We start from the raw sequence: 16,685 nt of genomic DNA, 5'->3' as shown, positions 1-16,685 counted from the left end.
ATATCAAATATAGATAAGAGGTGCCAACTACTTTTTCACGTCCCACATCGTCTGAGCAGCTTCAACGACAAATCGATTCAATCGCTACTGAACGCCTGCCTTGCTTATTTATTCCTCGCCTCCGGCTGACTCCCTCCGGGACCTGTTGACTCCTCTCATTCAGAGTCAGTGCCGATATCTATTCCGCATCCACAATCAAATCACCACTTAACCACTTCACCTACAAAATGTCTCTGGTGATTGCGGCCTCGGTGCCCGTGGGTCTTTCTTCAGGCGCTATGTTTGCCTACTCCATCTATGGGCCCCAGCTTGCCCATCAATGTCACTTGGACCTGTCGCAGGCGGCCAACTTGAACATTGCCGTCACTGTGGGCTCTGCCTTGGGCGGTTTGGGTGGCGGTTATATAACCGATACGTTTGGATCGTTGTTTCCAATGCTTGGTGGGTGGATTCTTGTCGCAGGTGGCTACTTTTGGGTCCATCAGCTTTACTTGTTGGGCGAAGAAGCTGCTTCGTGGATGCTTATCTTGCTGATGTTCCTCGTGGGCGCTGGATCTACCGCAAGCTACTTTGCTGCGATCAAAGCTGTCACGTTGACCTCTTCAAGATACAAGGGCCTGGCCCAGAGCATCCCCATTGCTCTGTTTGCCATAGCCAGCTTGTTATACTCTTTTGTGTTTACTCATATTTTACATGGGGAAGTCGGACCCTTTTTGTTATTCTTGTCAGGGTCTGCCTTTTTCATGCAGCTTGCAGGCGTGATATTCATAAGGGTTCCTGGCCACGAGGAAAAGATTATTACCTTTGAGTACGCAGAGCTCTTGAACGAGGCAGAGGGCCCCGTTGGAGAGCCAGCGAGAATGCCTCCAGAACAACACACTTCTGGCTGGTACCACCACCTTGAACTTGCGGAGTGCCTCACACATCGGGTGTTCTGGGCTCACTTTGCCTTGATCGCAATCTTCCAGGGTCTTGGGCAGATGTACATCTACACCGTGGGTTACATCCTTAAGGCTGTTCATTATTATTTTACCCATGCTACGGTTGAAACGACGTCTGATCTACCCTCGCTTGACTCCCTCCAAGCCATTCATGTTTCCCTTATTGCAATTGGCTCATTTACTGGCCGTCTTTCCTCTGGCCCCTTTGGTGACTTCTTGGTGAACAAGCACGGGTGGACTCGTCATTCGGTTCTTGTGCTCGCATTATTGCTTATGGGTGCTGGCCACTCAGCATTGATATACCCTATTGACCGCCACTCGCTGCTGCTCTGGCTGTGCAACGTGAAGTTGGCGTTTATTTCTGCCATCATAGGCTACGCCTACGGGTTTGGCTTCACCACATTGCCAGCAATCATATCAGACTTATTCTCAATGAAGAACTACTCGTTCCTCTGGGGTATCATGTACTCGTCCACTGTCCCGGGGCTTACCGTTTTCACCAAGTTCTTTGGGTACAATTACGATAAGCAGTCCGAGATGGAGCGTGGTAGCCTCATTTGCACCAAGGGATCGAAATGCTATGGCAGTACGTTTGGTGTGACCGGTCCGCTTGCGTTGAGCCTTGTGGTTCTCATTCTTGTGGTTACATTTGCTCACCGTCGGTCACGCAGTTGAAAGACGATCGTGATTGTGTTTAAGAAAGGAGCTTTCTTATCGTAAAAGGCGTATTTGAAATAGTCAAAGTTGGAATTTAAGCAACCTAAGAAGCACTTACCTTTCGCAGCCATGTCGGCCATTGCCTACTGGGCCATTGAAGTAAACTCTCAGAATACACTATACTCAAGCAAAAGGTAAAAGGCATGTGCGTTACTCCAACTCCAAAAAAATTTGTAAATACAGCCCATTTCCACCTATTTTTTCTCCATAAGTTCTTCTTCGATCTTCCATAATCTTTTCATATTTTGCCCATACATTCGCGCTCAGCTTCAACTCCATCTCAATTATAACCCTCATCATGTCTCGCCCAGTGTCCGTTGAAGACTTGATCAAGCAGAGTGAAGAAAATGGGAGGCCCAAGTTCCTCACAAAGAAACAGCGACAGCAATTGAAGAAAAAGACAGTGACCACAGCTCCCACAATTAAGAAAAGAACAGGTGAAGAGGCAGAGGCATATTCTCAACCAGAGGAGAAGAAGCAGAAAAAAACGCCCAAGTACAAGTTTGACTGGGACGAGGAAGACGACACGTCCAACGGGTATGAGCCGCTTGTGACGCTTGAGGAAACCAGGCCTGTGGTGAACTCAATTCCTGAAAAACACTGGTCACAGAAACCACTACAAGAAATGACTGCTAGAGACTGGAGAATCTTTAAAGATGACTATAACATCTCTAGCAAAGGAGACAATATTGGAAACCCGCTACGGTTCTGGCATGAGGACCCTCTTATACCTAAGAAGGTGTTAGATATTATTCAAAACAAGCTTCGATACCAGGAGCCTACGCCGATTCAACGAGCATCGCTACCGTTGGTGCTACGAAACCGTGACGTGGTCGGGGTAGCAGAGACAGGCTCGGGTAAGACGTTGGCTTTTGTGATTCCTCTTCTATCGTACATTTTGGGCATCGAACCAGAGTACATGAAACATGAACATACTCAAGAAGCTAATACCAACAGGGCGTTGGGGCTCATTTTGGCGCCTACTAGGGAATTGGCGCTTCAGATTGCTAAGGAGACTCAGAAATTCACTGATGAATTAGGATTATCTGTGGTGACTGTGATTGGAGGCCACAAGTATGAGGAGACCATTCACTCCCTTAGAAATGGTGTTCATATCGTTGTGGCGACGCCTGGAAGACTCGTGGACTCGCTAGAGCGAGGTATAATCAACTTGAGCAAATGTTACAACGTCACCATGGACGAAGCAGACAAGATGATAGATATGGGGTTTGAGAAGTCTCTTAACCAGATCCTCAACTACCTACCAACCAGTGAACAATTGAGTAGCAGCATTGATCTGAGGATCTTGCGGATTCAAAAGCGAAACACCGTCATGTTCACTGCCACCATCACTCCAACAATAGAGAGATTGACGAAGAACTATTTGCAAGACCCGGCTTATCTCTTTGTGGGTAGCGCCAACGAGCTTGTCGATACCATTGACCAAAACTTCGAGTACATGGGACCAGCCCCTGGAGATAAGCAGGAGGTTGACGCTAACAGGCTCACGCGACTCGTGCAAGTCTTGGAGAGGCACAAAAGGTCACCCAACTTCTCCGTTATTATTTTTGCAAACTTCAAAAGAGTTGTTGAGCTGCTAGCGGAGGACTTGGCGGAGAAGAGCTTCAAGAGCGTGGTGACTATTCATGGATCCAAGAGCCAAGAGGCCAGAGAAGCCGCCATCGAAAAGTTCCGCTCAAGGTCTGCCTCCATTCTAATTGCTACGGATGTAGCCGCCAGAGGTATAGACATTCCCCATGTATCACTAGTGGTGAACTTCCAGATGAGCAACAAGTTCGAGGAGTACATTCACAGAATCGGCCGAACAGGGCGTGCTGGGGAACACGGTGAAAGCTACACGTTCGTAGATGATGGCGACAGGGACACGTTTATAGACCTCAAGAAATTCTTGAGCAGGGGAGGCAAGAAGGTTCCAGATTGGTTGAGAGAGGCCACGAGGTTTTCAGCTGCCATCTAGTCCTCATCGCTGCTTCCATATCCTGCGAAGAAGGCATTGGATGTGTTTTGAGATACCTGCTGAGCAGCGTTCTCTTTGTCGGCTATCTCAGCTCGTATAGGAGAATCCTTACCCTTCGTTTCACTCAGGAGCCTATTAAGTGCAGCAAGTCTAGCAGATCCTAGAAGCGTAGATTGTTCGTCCTCGTCGACAACTTCTTGACTGTCCTTAACGGCATCGAGTTGTTTATCTTGCTTTTCTTCAGAAACAGCTTTTTTTAAACTTTCGGTTTTGGGTGCACTCTTTTTCGGTTTCTTGGCCCTTGGTTCCTCCTTGAGCAACTTCTTCACTGTTTCTAGCGCCGCATTCTCGATATCTCGTTTCGCCAGCTGCTGTGCGTTCGGATTAGGGTCCTCGTTGGCCCATCTCACAGACAAGACGTCATTCCCGTTCAAGCTCTGGCAGTCCATGGCCTCCTTCGCAAATTGCGCCTCCAGTTCAAACTTGAACCTGACAAATGCACACATTTTGCTCGGCAACACTCTGATCGAATCTACCGAGCCGAACTCTCCAAAGTGCGTCGAGAGCTGTTCATCCAAGTCGTCATTTACATGAAGCCCACTGACAAACAACGTCCGGTTCACCTTGTTGAACAGCCCCACGCCGCTCATGTCATCCTTATAGTCGGCCGTTTTGTCCCTGCCAAAACAGTCTTTCGTGGGGATGACGTTGTCGGTCTCCTTCGGTAGCCTGTGCAAATAAGGGCACTTGGCGCCCTTGTAGCAGCACCCTCGGGCAAAGAATAAGCATATTGGGGAGCCACGCTTAGCCTGAGTTTCTCCCGAGTCCTCAGCAATGTTGACTCTGTATTTCAGCTTCACACTGTTTCTCAAAGACCTGTCTCCTCCTGCCCATTGCAAGTACCATATATTGAAAGTATGGCCAGTCTGTGGCGGTCTATCGTCGTCAGGCACGTCGTCTGGATCGACCTGAAGTCGGGCATACTTCATAGCAAGCGTGTTATGGATGGAAGAAGATGTTGACTAGGTAGATGTTGGTGATGGTCATCTCCTTGGGTGCAGGTCACCAGTGGAGAGTGGAGGTAATATCACAGCAGATTGGAGAGGAGAAGTAGGTAACAGGCGAAGGTACCATGGTGTTCTTGGTCCTGCTCCTGAGCCATTAATGTTACTGATGTGTTCTACTGTTTGTGTAAGGATAGCTTCTGGTGTTGGTATACTGGCTGTACCGTTTGGCTGCGAAATGATACTGAGAGCGTACTAGAAATGTGGACAGTTAAAATAAACATCAGAAAAAGAAGCTGCCTTAAAGATTTCTACAATGTACTCAACTGACCATCTGTGACTGGCGAGCTGTTATTTCGATCAATTTTCGTCTCTCAGGCTGGCCACTACAAATGTGCAATCTAAACCCTGTTAATTATTATGTATCGAAGACCGGCTTATAAGCATACATTTTGTGTCACCTTTACAAGTTGAAAACGAAAGAGAAGCCGACAATGGCCATCACGGCGGCACCCTTCTTCCACGAGCCCTGCTCGAACATAGCGGCAGCACCAGAGTCAGGGCTGCCTGAGCCAGAGCCCGAAGAGCTAGAACCAGAACCAGAAGAAGAGCCAGAAGCACTCGAGCCAGACTTGGAACCAGAGCCAGAGGCCGAAGCAGAACCGCTGGAGCCCGAGCCGGAGCCCGAGCCGGATTCAGAGGCAGAGGCACCGCCAGATTCAGAGGCAGAGGCACCGCCAGATTCAGAAGCAGAGCCCGAGGCCTCAGAGTCAGAAAGAGTGGCAATGCCGCCAGCAGCGTCCGAGGCACCAGAGGCAGCGCCAGACTCAGCAGCACTAGCGCCAGAAGCAGCAGCGCCAGCGGCACCCGATGTAGCAGAGGCGCCAGCGCCAGAGGCAGCAGCAGCACCCGAACCAGCGGCTTCAGTGGCGGCAGAAGCACCAGAGGCACCTGCCTCAGCGGCGCCAGAAGCACCAGAAGCACCTGCCTCAGCGGCGCCAGAAGCAGCGGCACCCGCACCAGAGTAGCAGCAGCAGCACCAGAGGCAGCAGCACCAGAGGCCCCAAGCAACGAGGCAGCAGCAGTAGTAGCCTGAGAAGCAGCGTCAGCAGCAGCACCAGTAGCGCCAGAGGCGGCAGCACCAGCATCAGAGGCGGCGGCGCCAGCGCCTTCAGTGGCAGCGCCTCCAACAGCAGGAAGGTCAGAGGCAGCAGCGTCGCCAGCACCACCAGCAGCAGAAGCAGCAGCAGTAGCGACAGAGGCACCAGCAGCACCAGCAGCACCTGGGGCACCGGCAGCAGCGTCAGAGACAGCGTAGTGGATAGCGTTAAAGCCCATTATGTGAAATTAAGTTGGAGATAAAGTGAAAGTCTTGAATCAAGATGAGAAAGAAAAGAAGAGGAAAAAAAACAAAAGGCAGAGGAGGAAATCAACCACCTTATATAGCCTTTTGATGAGGCCTGGGATAGGAGAATTCGCAGCCACTGAAGACTGTGTAACGAAATGGCTGCAAATCGACGTCCTGCACGCACAGCCTAGCAGCAACCAGGGGACAGGCAAACAAACTAAAAATATCACTGGCCCGAGGGCTTGGATAGAGGAAGGAAGAGAGGGAGATCATGTGATTGCCAGAGTCATTGAGCGGCACTTGGTATGGGAAAAAAAATCCCCAGCTCAACCCGCAAATTTGCTAAGTTCTCGCTCCTGGCACCAAAGGTCCTGTCGCTAGGCCTGTCAATTTAGCCTGGCGCGAGCGGTTGGCGCAGGGGAAGGAACAGAGGAATCATTCTGGCGCCAGAAAAAAGATTCTTTTCCCGGCGCGCGTAAACAGAGCGCTTGCCAGGCGGTGCGACCACGAAACTTTAACAAAGGATTGAGGTGTGAAAAGAAAGAGACAAATGACAAAAAGACAAATGACGAAACAAATTAAGAATAAGAGGGGATGTGGGAAGCTCAGGAACTTGAAAGATTTTTATCAAAAAGTTTTCTTCACCTGGAAAGCTGGGATTCTCGGGTTCCCCCCAGCGACCCTCGGCCCGCGATGTTTCTGTCAAGAACCTCTGGCAGGTCTCTGGCGCAAGCGTGGCCCAGGGTTCTGAAACTACCGCTGGTCCTCCATGGCACCAGCGTCACTGCCTCGTTGGCTTGGCTTCAACATACAGAGACCATTGGCTGTTGGAGAGATTTCAGGCGGATTCCACGTAATGTGCAAACTGAGCGTGGGTTTGTGCAAACTGGGTTCCTTTTGCGCAACTGTGGAGGGTTAATGTGCGCACTGGGGCCGCTGGCTATGTGACTGGCGCTGTTTGTGTTTTCGCTGCGTGGAGTAGGAGACCGTCTATTTTTTTTTCTTTTCCCTTTAGCAATGCAGGTACTTCAGGTACCTAAGGTACTTCGCGCCAGAGGACCTCAATGGCTGCAAACTGGGCAAATGGGCTGAGGAGGTCGGGCTGGAGAATGGAAACACGGTGCTGGGGAGTGGGCTTCGAAAGAGCGGCGTGGGCGTTGGTGTTTGGCGTTTTGCGGTGGCGGCGTTGACGAGTTGGTGGGTTTTTTCGAGGCAGCCTTTCGGTGTTGACGTTGGTTGCCCAATGCGGTAAATTACATTCAGAGCTCACCAAGCGGTCTACCGAATTCACTGCTGACTCTGCCACGGTTTGTGTGGGCGTGTCGCTAGCTCAACGGGGTTCTGGATAACTTTAGCGGGTGCTTGATCTTGGCACAAGAGCTGGAAACGAAGTATGGCGGCTGCGTAGTGGTCGTGAAGTCAAAAGTTCTAGGCGATGTATCCGCGGTTCACGAAAGGTTCACTTGGCGACTTTGACGGTGGGTATTGGCTTTGCTTTTATTTTTTTTATTTTTTTTTATTTTTTTTTGCCTAAGGTGGCGTATTTACTGGTGTGGAAGAATGGCACAGATTGTCAACGTGTGCAGTTATCGGCTATTGAAGATTAAAGATGTTGGAGGTGCTTCATTGGTCACTCAGGCTAGTATGATCAACTCACCCCAACCTCAAGCACGTAGAGAATTCAACTTTAGGCTTTGTGAACTCAGAACGGGTTCGTTCAGACGATCGACAGCGTGTAGAAATGCCACCCTTCTCATGCCAACAGACTACTTCAAGACCGGCTCAATTATTTGATAGTAGGGTGCATGGTCAAATTTCCGACTTCTTTGAATGTGTTAGATACTCCAGCCATGTATCGTTGCACAAGAGCTGGTAAGATACGCTGCCATAATGGTCTCATCTACGTAACACCAACAGTAATTTCCTGAAGTGAACCACTCAAAGCCTTCCTGACTACCAGGTTCATTCAAATATTAGTCCTCCATTGTTCCTTACATCTTTTGATGTTTCAAATATAACGTCACATGAATGGCTGCAAATGTTGCTTCATCGACGGCCTTTATGACTACTCTTCTTAATTGCGGCCAAAAGGATCCCGTCAGCCACAAGAGCCAACAAAATTCACACGCATGGGCCAAACTTAACGCGTGCACGTACAGTTTGACCATATAGTTGTGGTTTTTAAAAACAGCTATTCCGACGGATGAAAATTAGGCGCTTGGAAATGATACCGTTTAGGGACATGGGCTGACTCGAGTGACTCAGAGTCATCACATACATTTATCACCTACGTAGTTCCACGTACATAGGTTCTTGGTGATGAACAACGTACAACGTACACTTGTATATACTTGAGAATTATAGAATTGGTATCACCAAATGACCCGACAGCGACAAAAAAGCAAATCCGCAGAGGTGGAAAAGCAACAAGGTCCTCTATTTTCTTTCTTTCTTTCTTTCTTTCTTTTTATTTTTTTTTGTTAAATAAGGAAAAATGTATGGCGTGGGGCTTGGTTGCAATACCCCACATCCATCGTGTCAGCGATACCACACGCCAAACACAATGGAATTTGGCATGGGGTTCACCCAAACAATATAATAGCTGAGTCAGTATGTTTGACCCAGTATCACAAGTCTGAGGAACAGATGTAACAGATTCGCTGGTCAGGCTTCTCTGAGGGCTCGCACAAATTTGAGATAAGTGTGAGACTTGCTTAACAGAAAAAAAGGGTTTAAAATCGAAAACAGGGTGATTTTGGGAGCCCGACTGTGAGACTCCCTCCACTTGACTATCATTTGCAACCTTACTTGCACAAGCATGATAACTCAAGCACAAGAGCGCTCCAAAGAGCAGAGGATGCGCTGTAACACCCTCTTGAAGATCCGTTTCATGACCATTTAAAGACACAACACGACCAGCACTGAAACGAGATGCCAGACGCGTTTTCCAACAAGAAGACAACAGGTAAAGTTTATCGTGTAAGTCGTAATCCCAGAACGCACGAAGCAACATTCTGAGATGGCGGAACCAGTGGTAGAGTTCCCATAAGTGAAAAACGATATCTATATACTTGTACTCTAAACCCGGCTTTATCCTCCATCTCTAACTGCAACAAAGAGACCATGTCTTTTACAGCGCTGAAAGACAGCGAAAGACGAAAATTCACTTCATCTTCACGTTGCACTCAGCCAGTATCTCAACAAAGCGGTGATCAGGCGCCCTGCGAAACACTCTGGCCCTGTAATTCACAGTGAACTCGTGCAAGTCGAGATATAAATCAGTCAAGCGAGAAAAATCCGACCTCTCCACAACCAAAAGCGCAAAAGGCACCCTCTTCACTCTCATAAGTCACTCAACCCTCCCACATCAAGAACAAGTCCATAGAACAGCTCTCCAGCACGATTCGCTACTAAGTTGATCTCCAGCGGTGGCGCGGCCGCCAAAAGAATCTCGTAGAGTCATGTGTGCTGTGGTCTACTACTTCTCAGCAGCAGTCGCTCGGCGTTCTGGGAATCAGCACCAGCGTCGTTTTCCCGAAACGCCAACGACAAAAGAATCATGATGAACAAAGCAGTGTGCTCGCCGCTGTCGGCAGTAGAGCAGGAGAGAGTTCAGAGATTAAATGATCTGTGTGGGTGGTTTAGAGTTCCTAAGAAGAAGAAGAGTGGGCCCTAGAGAGAAATCTGGGGAAGTGCGAAATGGGTGGTATTTATATTCCCACAAAGTGGTCGCAAATAGTGGTACAGAAAGTGATCTGGAGTCGAAGTTTTTGAATATAATTCATTAGTGGATTTACTTACAGAGGGGTTTTTTAGGATCAAAATTTCGCTCGCTCGCTGCTTGTTTTCATAATCCAAAAAATGCACAGTTCTGATCGAAAGTCTCTCCATATCAGATGATGTTGATACTTGAATTTCAAAAATAATTCAATTGGCTCTCTTAGAGTAATGGTCTAGGGAGTTAAGGATGCTTCGTGTGCAGTGGTAGCCGTTACTGCTACAGTACCACTTTCCTTTTATCGCTTCAAGACATTCAAGTTGCCTTTTCGTAGAAGCTTTCACTGTGCGTTCGAGATAACAACACGTAACTCTACAAAGCCGGTCCCTTTTTCATTAAAATACGTTTAAGAACGATGCTCGACCAGTAAAAGTCTAAAAGTTAGGAAAGGAGCTCCCACTTCCGCTTGAGAAAGTGACAACAAACGTCTTCTCCAGAGAATTGCCCACATATACATTGAGGCAGCTTTAATGTACACAATGAAAAGCTACTTTATTAACGCTGGATTGAAGTATCATAAAAACACCCAGACTCAGCAACTTCTTGGTCAGCCTACCGAGATGAGTGCCTCGTTTCAACTTGCCTACTGCCACTTTAAGAGAAGCCAAGATGGTTGAGGTTCCATTTATGTTTTGAAAAAGTCCACCCTGATCTATTTGGAGGAGAATGCTGACATCAAGAGAGGCTCAACCTTCAGACCAGAGTTGGCTCCGCTATACACTTCTGTGGGTTTGCAAAGTTCCGCTGCTGAGACCTGGGCTCGTACTTTAATGGCGCCTAGGCTTTGAAGGGTGGCTCATGAGATTCCCAGAGCGATCTCACATTGGTGGCTTCACCAAACAGCCGCAAAGGCAAAGACAATATACGAAGCATATCAGCTTATACTACAATTCAGTCAGTCATTGTCAATTTAACCGTATACAAGAAACAGCATTTTTTGTTCATATCTAGTGTTTCGACGCTTCCACCAAGCTAATCAGGCGCCTACAAGGAAAGCATGAAGGATACACCCACAAGAGCAGCCACAGCGGCGCTCTTCTTCCACGAGCCCGAAACGTCAAGCCCAGCAGCAGCACCGCCTGATGTAGAGCTACTTCCCGAGGTAGCGCTGCCGGATTTGCTAGAGCTGCCAGATTTGCTAGCCGAACCAGATTTCGAAGCCGAGCCAGAGCTCTTGGAAGAGCCACTGCCCGACGCACTAGTAATAGAGCCAACAGAACTGCTCAAAGAATCGAGCTGGGAGTTAAGCGACGAAAGGTCGCTGACGGCGCTCGAAACGCCTGAGCCACCGGCCGAGGTGACTTTTGAAGCAACAGAGCCAGCACGAGAAGTGATGGCGTTGGCCTCAGAAACTGCGCCCGAAGTAACAGTGTCGAATGCGCCCACAGCACCTGAAGTCACGGTATCAAAGGCACCCACGGCGCCCGAAGTCACGTCCGAGGCAAACTGGCCACCTCTGGAGGTAATTTGTTCACCAATAGAGACGGCGTTGCCGGTGATGGCGGTGGCGGCGCCAACAGCGCCAGAAGTGAGGGTGTTGATGACACCGCCAATTGCAGAACCAATATCAGCCATAATGAAAGTAGAAGTTTAAAAGTGTTTTTGGATAGTTTGAACAAAAAAGGGAAAAGTGTAGGGTGTTGAAGTGTTGATGTCGGCTGCTTCGGTTGCTACACCCCACATATATATAGCGTACCGACCGCGCCCCGGGAAGCATGAGAAGCGTGGAAACGCTGTATAAAGCGTGCGTGAGAACGCGAGTCGCAACCTCAGCCCGCCTCAATCCCGTAATAGGGGCAGCAAGGGGAACGGGCGAGGAGGCGATTGTTCATGGAAAAAAAGAAAACACAATGGGAGTTGTACGGTTGGATGGTGCACCTGTCAGGGTGAAAAATGTGAAAAATGGAAAATGACGTGAATAATCGACAAGGGCCCTTGTGGTCATGTGATACACTACCCACAGTTCGGTGCATGCTGAGCCCCGGGGTCATTTAAACGAGTGACAGGGGATTGTGCAATATGACGGTGCTGAGCCTCTGGTCATTTGCAGCCGTTTGGCGAAGCTGAGGAGTTGGTGGAGCTGGGGTGTTGATAATTATAGTTGAGCAAGCGAGCGGCCAAGTGCTTGGCAACGGTGGAGAATGGGGAATAACTTAGCGGGAAATTATTGGAAAGGGCAAAGTAGTCACGGTGAATTTTGGTGAACAGGACGCCTCACAGACATCTCGTGAAAAGTAGGCTTGTTTAAGGCCTAGTATTGATGGACACTAGCAGATTATTTACTGTTGGCGAGGCTGTCTAGAAACTTGTGTGGAGTTCTCTTTCCTACGCACGCTCTCCAGATTCTCCTTCTTAAGAAGGTACTCTTATTATGTTTCTACTATTTTAAACATTGACTGGGATTTTAGTCAATTCTTTCAGTTACTAACACATTGGTAAAGCATACTTTACTACACAGTGTTCCTATGGAGGGCTGGCTCAGTTTGCGCTGGAGGGGTCTCCGGGTATATTTTGGGCCCTTGTTTCTCCCAATTAGACTATGAACACCTTTTTTCTACCAAACAGACGTTGAGCAAATTGATAGCCTTTGATTACCTCCATCAATGGCCTTATCCATTATTCTTGGCCCAAATGGTTCATTTGCAAAGTTACGAGGCGACCAATAGGATCTGTTGGCAGTCTTACTCCCCTCAGAGGGGCTACAAGCTACCGCTCATCCGACCACTTCTTCAAAAGCTAGACATTGTGGGATTGGGCTATGGGACCACATCCTCCATGGACCAGCAAAGATCCGGGAACTAGTGCTTCGTAACTGAATTTCACCTAGCTAAGCAATTGATCCCTAGAAGGGCTCCATGTAGTATCAGCGTTGCCGGACACATGCTTACGTCAGCATCGACACCAGATCTTTGGAACTGGGCACTGGTATGAGTATCACGCCCAAACCTCCAAAACACCAGTCGACAGCATCAACAGTAATACCCAACTTCACTTATCTCCTGGTCCACTAGGAAGTGTGGGGGGTTGTGTGGGGGGTGGAATATCTCCCACTGCGGAATTGCCGCTAACACAATCAACACTTCAAAGCTTTCTCCTCAGTGAATGCCAATTCTAGTGCTTTATGCACGCTCAGCCGTGTCGAAGTCCGAGCTTTCTTACATCTAGAAAGATCTAGTTGTCCATTGTGTTGTTTTTTGATTATTGAGGCCGTGCTACCATCGCACAATGCTCAAGCAAGGGTCTATCAGGTGAGCCTCCAACAACTATTCCATATTGAAACACCCAAACACCCAAAACCCGCCTTGAAATCACCTAATGGCCTTATCTTGGCCCATTTGTTCTCTTGCTGCTCTCTCCTAAAGTTGCCTTTGCTTGTTACGAGAACGAGAAATCCCCACAGCTTGGCATCGCCTCCCCTCCACCTAGAGCCGCCAACCAACTAAAGGTCGATATTAAGAATGCTAGTAAAAGGAAATTTGTCAGTGGATCCTTCAATATGACTAAGTCGAGCGTTACCTTGACAAGTCCCAAAAATCTGGCAGTTTTTGGTGCCATTATGAGCCCTTTGCGCTTGTTGTTCTCATTCTGCAAGAGTATTTTGCAACCATTTCAACCACCCCCACCCTCCGGAGCTATCACCCACTCAGGAGGTAAGAATTCCACCCCTACCACAAAGCACATCACCAAGATCTTCTCCTCAAAGAATTACGAGTCTGCTCAGTAAGATGCTTTTGCCAAATCCACGTATATAAAGTGTGGTAGGTTTGCTGTATCAGCAGCACCAAAAGCTTCTCCAAATGCCAATTAAAGAGCCTATTGTAACCGTGGAAGCAGCATCTACAGAGGACGCCACCTCTACAGACGAACAAATCTACATCGCCGAAGAGGCCTCGGTGAACAGTCCTGAGGACTTGGACGAAGAGGATTTCTCAGATATCGACCAGAAGAAGTTGCTAAGGAAACTTGACCTTCGTCTTTTACCACTCTTCACCATCCTCTACTTGCTCAGCTTTCTCGACAGAGGCAACATCGGCAACGCTAAGATTGAGGGCTTGACAGAGGACTTGAATCTCGTGGGGAACCAGTTCAACATGTGCTTGACGATTTTCTTCATTTTCTACTCGGCGTTGGAGGTGCCCTCTAACATGGTGTTGCACAATGTGAAGCCTAGGTGGTACATCTCCACCACCATGTTGTTGTGGTCGATTGTAATGACGCTCATGGGTACTGTGAACAACTACAAGCAGCTCTTGGCCACCAGAGCGCTTTTGGGGATCTTTGAGGCTCCTCTTTTTCCTGGCATCTCGTACATGTTATCCAGATACTACCTGAAGCTGGAGATCCTTGTGAGACAGGCGATCTTCTTCAGTGCTGCCACATTGGCAGGGGCCTTTTCGGGCCTTTTGGCCGCAGGCCTTTCTCAGATGAGAGGCATTGGAGGGTACGAGGGGTGGAGGTGGATCTTTATCATCGAAGGGTTGCTCACCTTTGTGTTTGCGCTAGTGTCGTATGTGTACTTCCCCATGTACCCAGACGAAAGCAGTTTTCTTACACCCAAGGAACGCCGCTTCATCACCCACAAAATCAAGCACTCGTCCAACGCGGAGAACATGAAAATCGTGGCCACTGCTGTTCCCGAAAAGTCTCTAGGTGAAGATAATGCTACTGACAAGTCCCAAGTATGGGCAGTGCTCAAGGATTGGCAGTCCTGGACTCAGCTCATGATCTGCTACGGGACTCTTGTTCCACTCTACGCCATGTCCCTTTTCGGGCCCACCATCATCTACAGCTTAGGTTGCACGTCAACCGAGGCTCAACTTTTGGGCGTCCCCGTGTACGCTTTGGCTTCCGGGTGGTGTGTTTTTCAGGCGTGGCTCTCAGACCGGGTAGGGCTTCGAGCACCGTTCATGATCTTCGACATTTTGTGTATTGTCACTGGTTTCAGCGTGTTGCTAGGCTTCAACACCATCACCAATCCTGGATCTCAGTATGCTGCCATGTACGTCATTGGCATTGGGTGCGCAGCGTACCCTCTAGTAGTGATCTGGCTTTCGAATAACTTAGCTGGGTCCTACAAAAGAGCTATTGGCATGGCGTTTCAAATTGGGCTCGGCAACTTCAGTGGTGCTTTCTCGTCGAATTTCTACAGGCAACAGGATGCGCCCCAGTATAACTTGGGCCACGCCTTGTGCTTAGGTTTTGCCGTCATGGGACTCTTGTTCAGCTTGATAGCTGTATCAGGATACATGTACTGTAACAGGAAGAGACGGCGAGAAGTAGCTCAGGGTAAATACGACGATGTGCCTCCTGAAGAGCTTATCAAGATGGGCGATAAAAGTCCCTACTTTGTGTATCGTCTATAGTGGAAGGGCAGGTACACTTCAAGGGGACAAGCGACATTTATACGGGATAAACTTTTATATGGCATCAAATAACGATCATGAATTATCATTGGCAGAGTATCAATCATTTATCAGTAATCACCCCAGACCAGATCGAGTAGGTGGCATCGGCTACCGCGTGGACATGCCTAATCAGGCAGCAGGCGCATCTCCAAGTTAGCGCTCGATTATCTACCCGCAGTGGTATATAAGGAAGTGAATCAGCACAAAACCATTGAGGAGTACACCACTTTTCTTCATGTGCTGCTCAACGAAGTCCCCTAGTGTGGTCAAGAACGACACCGCCGCCAAGGAGAACAAGCCTAAGAAAAACTGCTGCGGTGCATCGTGCAAGTGTGGATCCTCTTGCCAGTGTGCCTCGTGCAACACCACCAAGCTTTAAACAGATTAGCATCCTAATGGATTTATAGGTCTTTGGGTACAGAATAGCATGATTTCACGATGAAACCACGATATTGGTGTAGAAGAGGCAGCGTAGACAAGCGGGCCACAAAGGTCAAGGAAGCTATCAGTTTGCAGTCATCCATGAGGTTGTATAATCATCCATGATTGTCTAAAGTGGAAGTCTCTCAAGCTAATTTCGAATTCTATGCGATTTATCATTGAAATTTGAATTTAGCTGACTTGCAACGGAGCGTATCACCACAAATATGTATACACTGAGTGTGATTACAGAGAAGATGCGAAATCCACATATGGAACATAACAAGGTGCCATCTCTTGGTGGACAGATTTAAATATTTGAAAAAGAGTTTCTTGACTGCTCGCTAAATCAGGCTACGTTGCTGGTACTACTAAGGTTCAGTCATCAATATTCCGTGGACATACGTAGATCAACGGAATTTATTACAGCCACTCTCTTACACCAACAAGTGAAGAATACATTCAGAGGACTCTCACAACTTGGTCACCATAACATGAGGTGGAAGCCAACTTGTCGATTTGATTAATTGAAGTACAAATGTGTTCTCTCCGCTTCTTGAACTTTCAGCACCCCAACGCATTGAAATCACCTTCTTTCCTTCCTCATCGATTCAGCCCAAAGCAGTTATCCATATGAAAGCTTGAGAATTACAAGAAGTCAATGGCCAGATCTGAGTGAGAACTGTGACAATTTGTCTCGGAGCGGTGAAGCCAAAATAACGTTCATTCTGCTGCCCATTCCCTTAGCTGCCACTATTTCGCAGCCATTCCGTACTGAGAACATTGCTACAAAGGCGCCAGAAGCAGCCACGCTACCTTGTTGGTAACACTCAGCTTCTTTTTGACCTTCATGTATGTGCATTACCAAAAAACCTTTTGTGGACTTTGCTAATTGGCTAGTCGAGTCAAAAATGTTAGACACTTAGCAGTACTGTCTACCACTAGGGTACTAACGGAATCGAAGCAATACTCGAAGTATCGGCTTGAAGGAGACTTAATTCCCAAAACTGACTTGACTACCTCTGATAGCTTTTACGATGCTCATGTCTATCGAAGGCAAGCTCGTTTTAAGCATTTACTATGTCATTGGCACG

At 48.1% G+C, this 16,685-nt stretch overlaps 6 protein-coding genes across 6 annotated transcripts; 3 read left to right on the top strand and 3 right to left on the bottom strand. All coding sequences in view use genetic code 12, as the record gives it.

Moving 5' to 3' along the window:
• Nucleotides 1–227: 227 nt before the first annotated feature.
• CJI96_0004220 (uncharacterized protein) lies at nt 228–1,616 on the top strand (the record flags this gene model as incomplete). The annotated part of the gene is made up of 1 exon (XM_029033871.2): nt 228–1,616. The coding sequence occupies one exon, from the start codon at nt 228–230 to the stop codon at nt 1,614–1,616; it is 1,389 nt and encodes a 462-aa protein (XP_028891434.2).
• A 340-nt stretch (nt 1,617–1,956) lies between these two features.
• Nucleotides 1,957–3,636, top strand: CJI96_0004219 (mRNA splicing protein PRP28; the record flags this gene model as incomplete). Its single annotated transcript, XM_054702171.1, has 1 exon — nt 1,957–3,636. The coding sequence occupies one exon, from the start codon at nt 1,957–1,959 to the stop codon at nt 3,634–3,636; it is 1,680 nt and encodes a 559-aa protein (XP_054558146.1).
• Nucleotides 3,637–3,639: 3 nt separating this feature from the next.
• CJI96_0004218 (uncharacterized protein) lies at nt 3,640–4,625 on the bottom strand (the record flags this gene model as incomplete). The annotated part of the gene is made up of 2 exons (XM_054702170.1): nt 3,640–3,695; nt 3,749–4,625. 2 exons carry the CDS (start codon nt 4,623–4,625, stop codon nt 3,640–3,642), a joined length of 933 nt encoding a protein of 310 aa, XP_054558145.1.
• A 478-nt stretch (nt 4,626–5,103) lies between these two features.
• On the bottom strand, nt 5,104–5,978 carry CJI96_0004217 (uncharacterized protein; the record flags this gene model as incomplete). The annotated part of the gene is made up of 2 exons (XM_054702169.1): nt 5,104–5,628; nt 5,661–5,978. 2 exons carry the CDS (start codon nt 5,976–5,978, stop codon nt 5,104–5,106), a joined length of 843 nt encoding a protein of 280 aa, XP_054558144.1.
• Nucleotides 5,979–10,750: 4,772 nt separating this feature from the next.
• CJI96_0004216 (uncharacterized protein) lies at nt 10,751–11,341 on the bottom strand (the record flags this gene model as incomplete). Its single annotated transcript, XM_029033875.2, has 1 exon — nt 10,751–11,341. One exon carries the CDS (start codon nt 11,339–11,341, stop codon nt 10,751–10,753), a length of 591 nt encoding a protein of 196 aa, XP_028891438.1.
• A 2,222-nt stretch (nt 11,342–13,563) lies between these two features.
• Nucleotides 13,564–15,129, top strand: CJI96_0004215 (uncharacterized protein; the record flags this gene model as incomplete). The annotated part of the gene is made up of 1 exon (XM_029033876.2): nt 13,564–15,129. One exon carries the CDS (start codon nt 13,564–13,566, stop codon nt 15,127–15,129), a length of 1,566 nt encoding a protein of 521 aa, XP_028891439.2.
• Between the last annotated feature and the right edge of the window lie 1,556 nt (nt 15,130–16,685).

This window comes from Candidozyma auris, chromosome 4 (assembly GCF_003013715.1).
Source record: "Candidozyma auris chromosome 4, complete sequence".
NCBI classification, from domain to species: Eukaryota; Fungi; Ascomycota; class Pichiomycetes; order Serinales; family Metschnikowiaceae; genus Candidozyma; species Candidozyma auris.
Note: the sequence above shows the minus strand (reverse complement) of the source record. Positions and strands in the feature narration are given on the sequence as shown.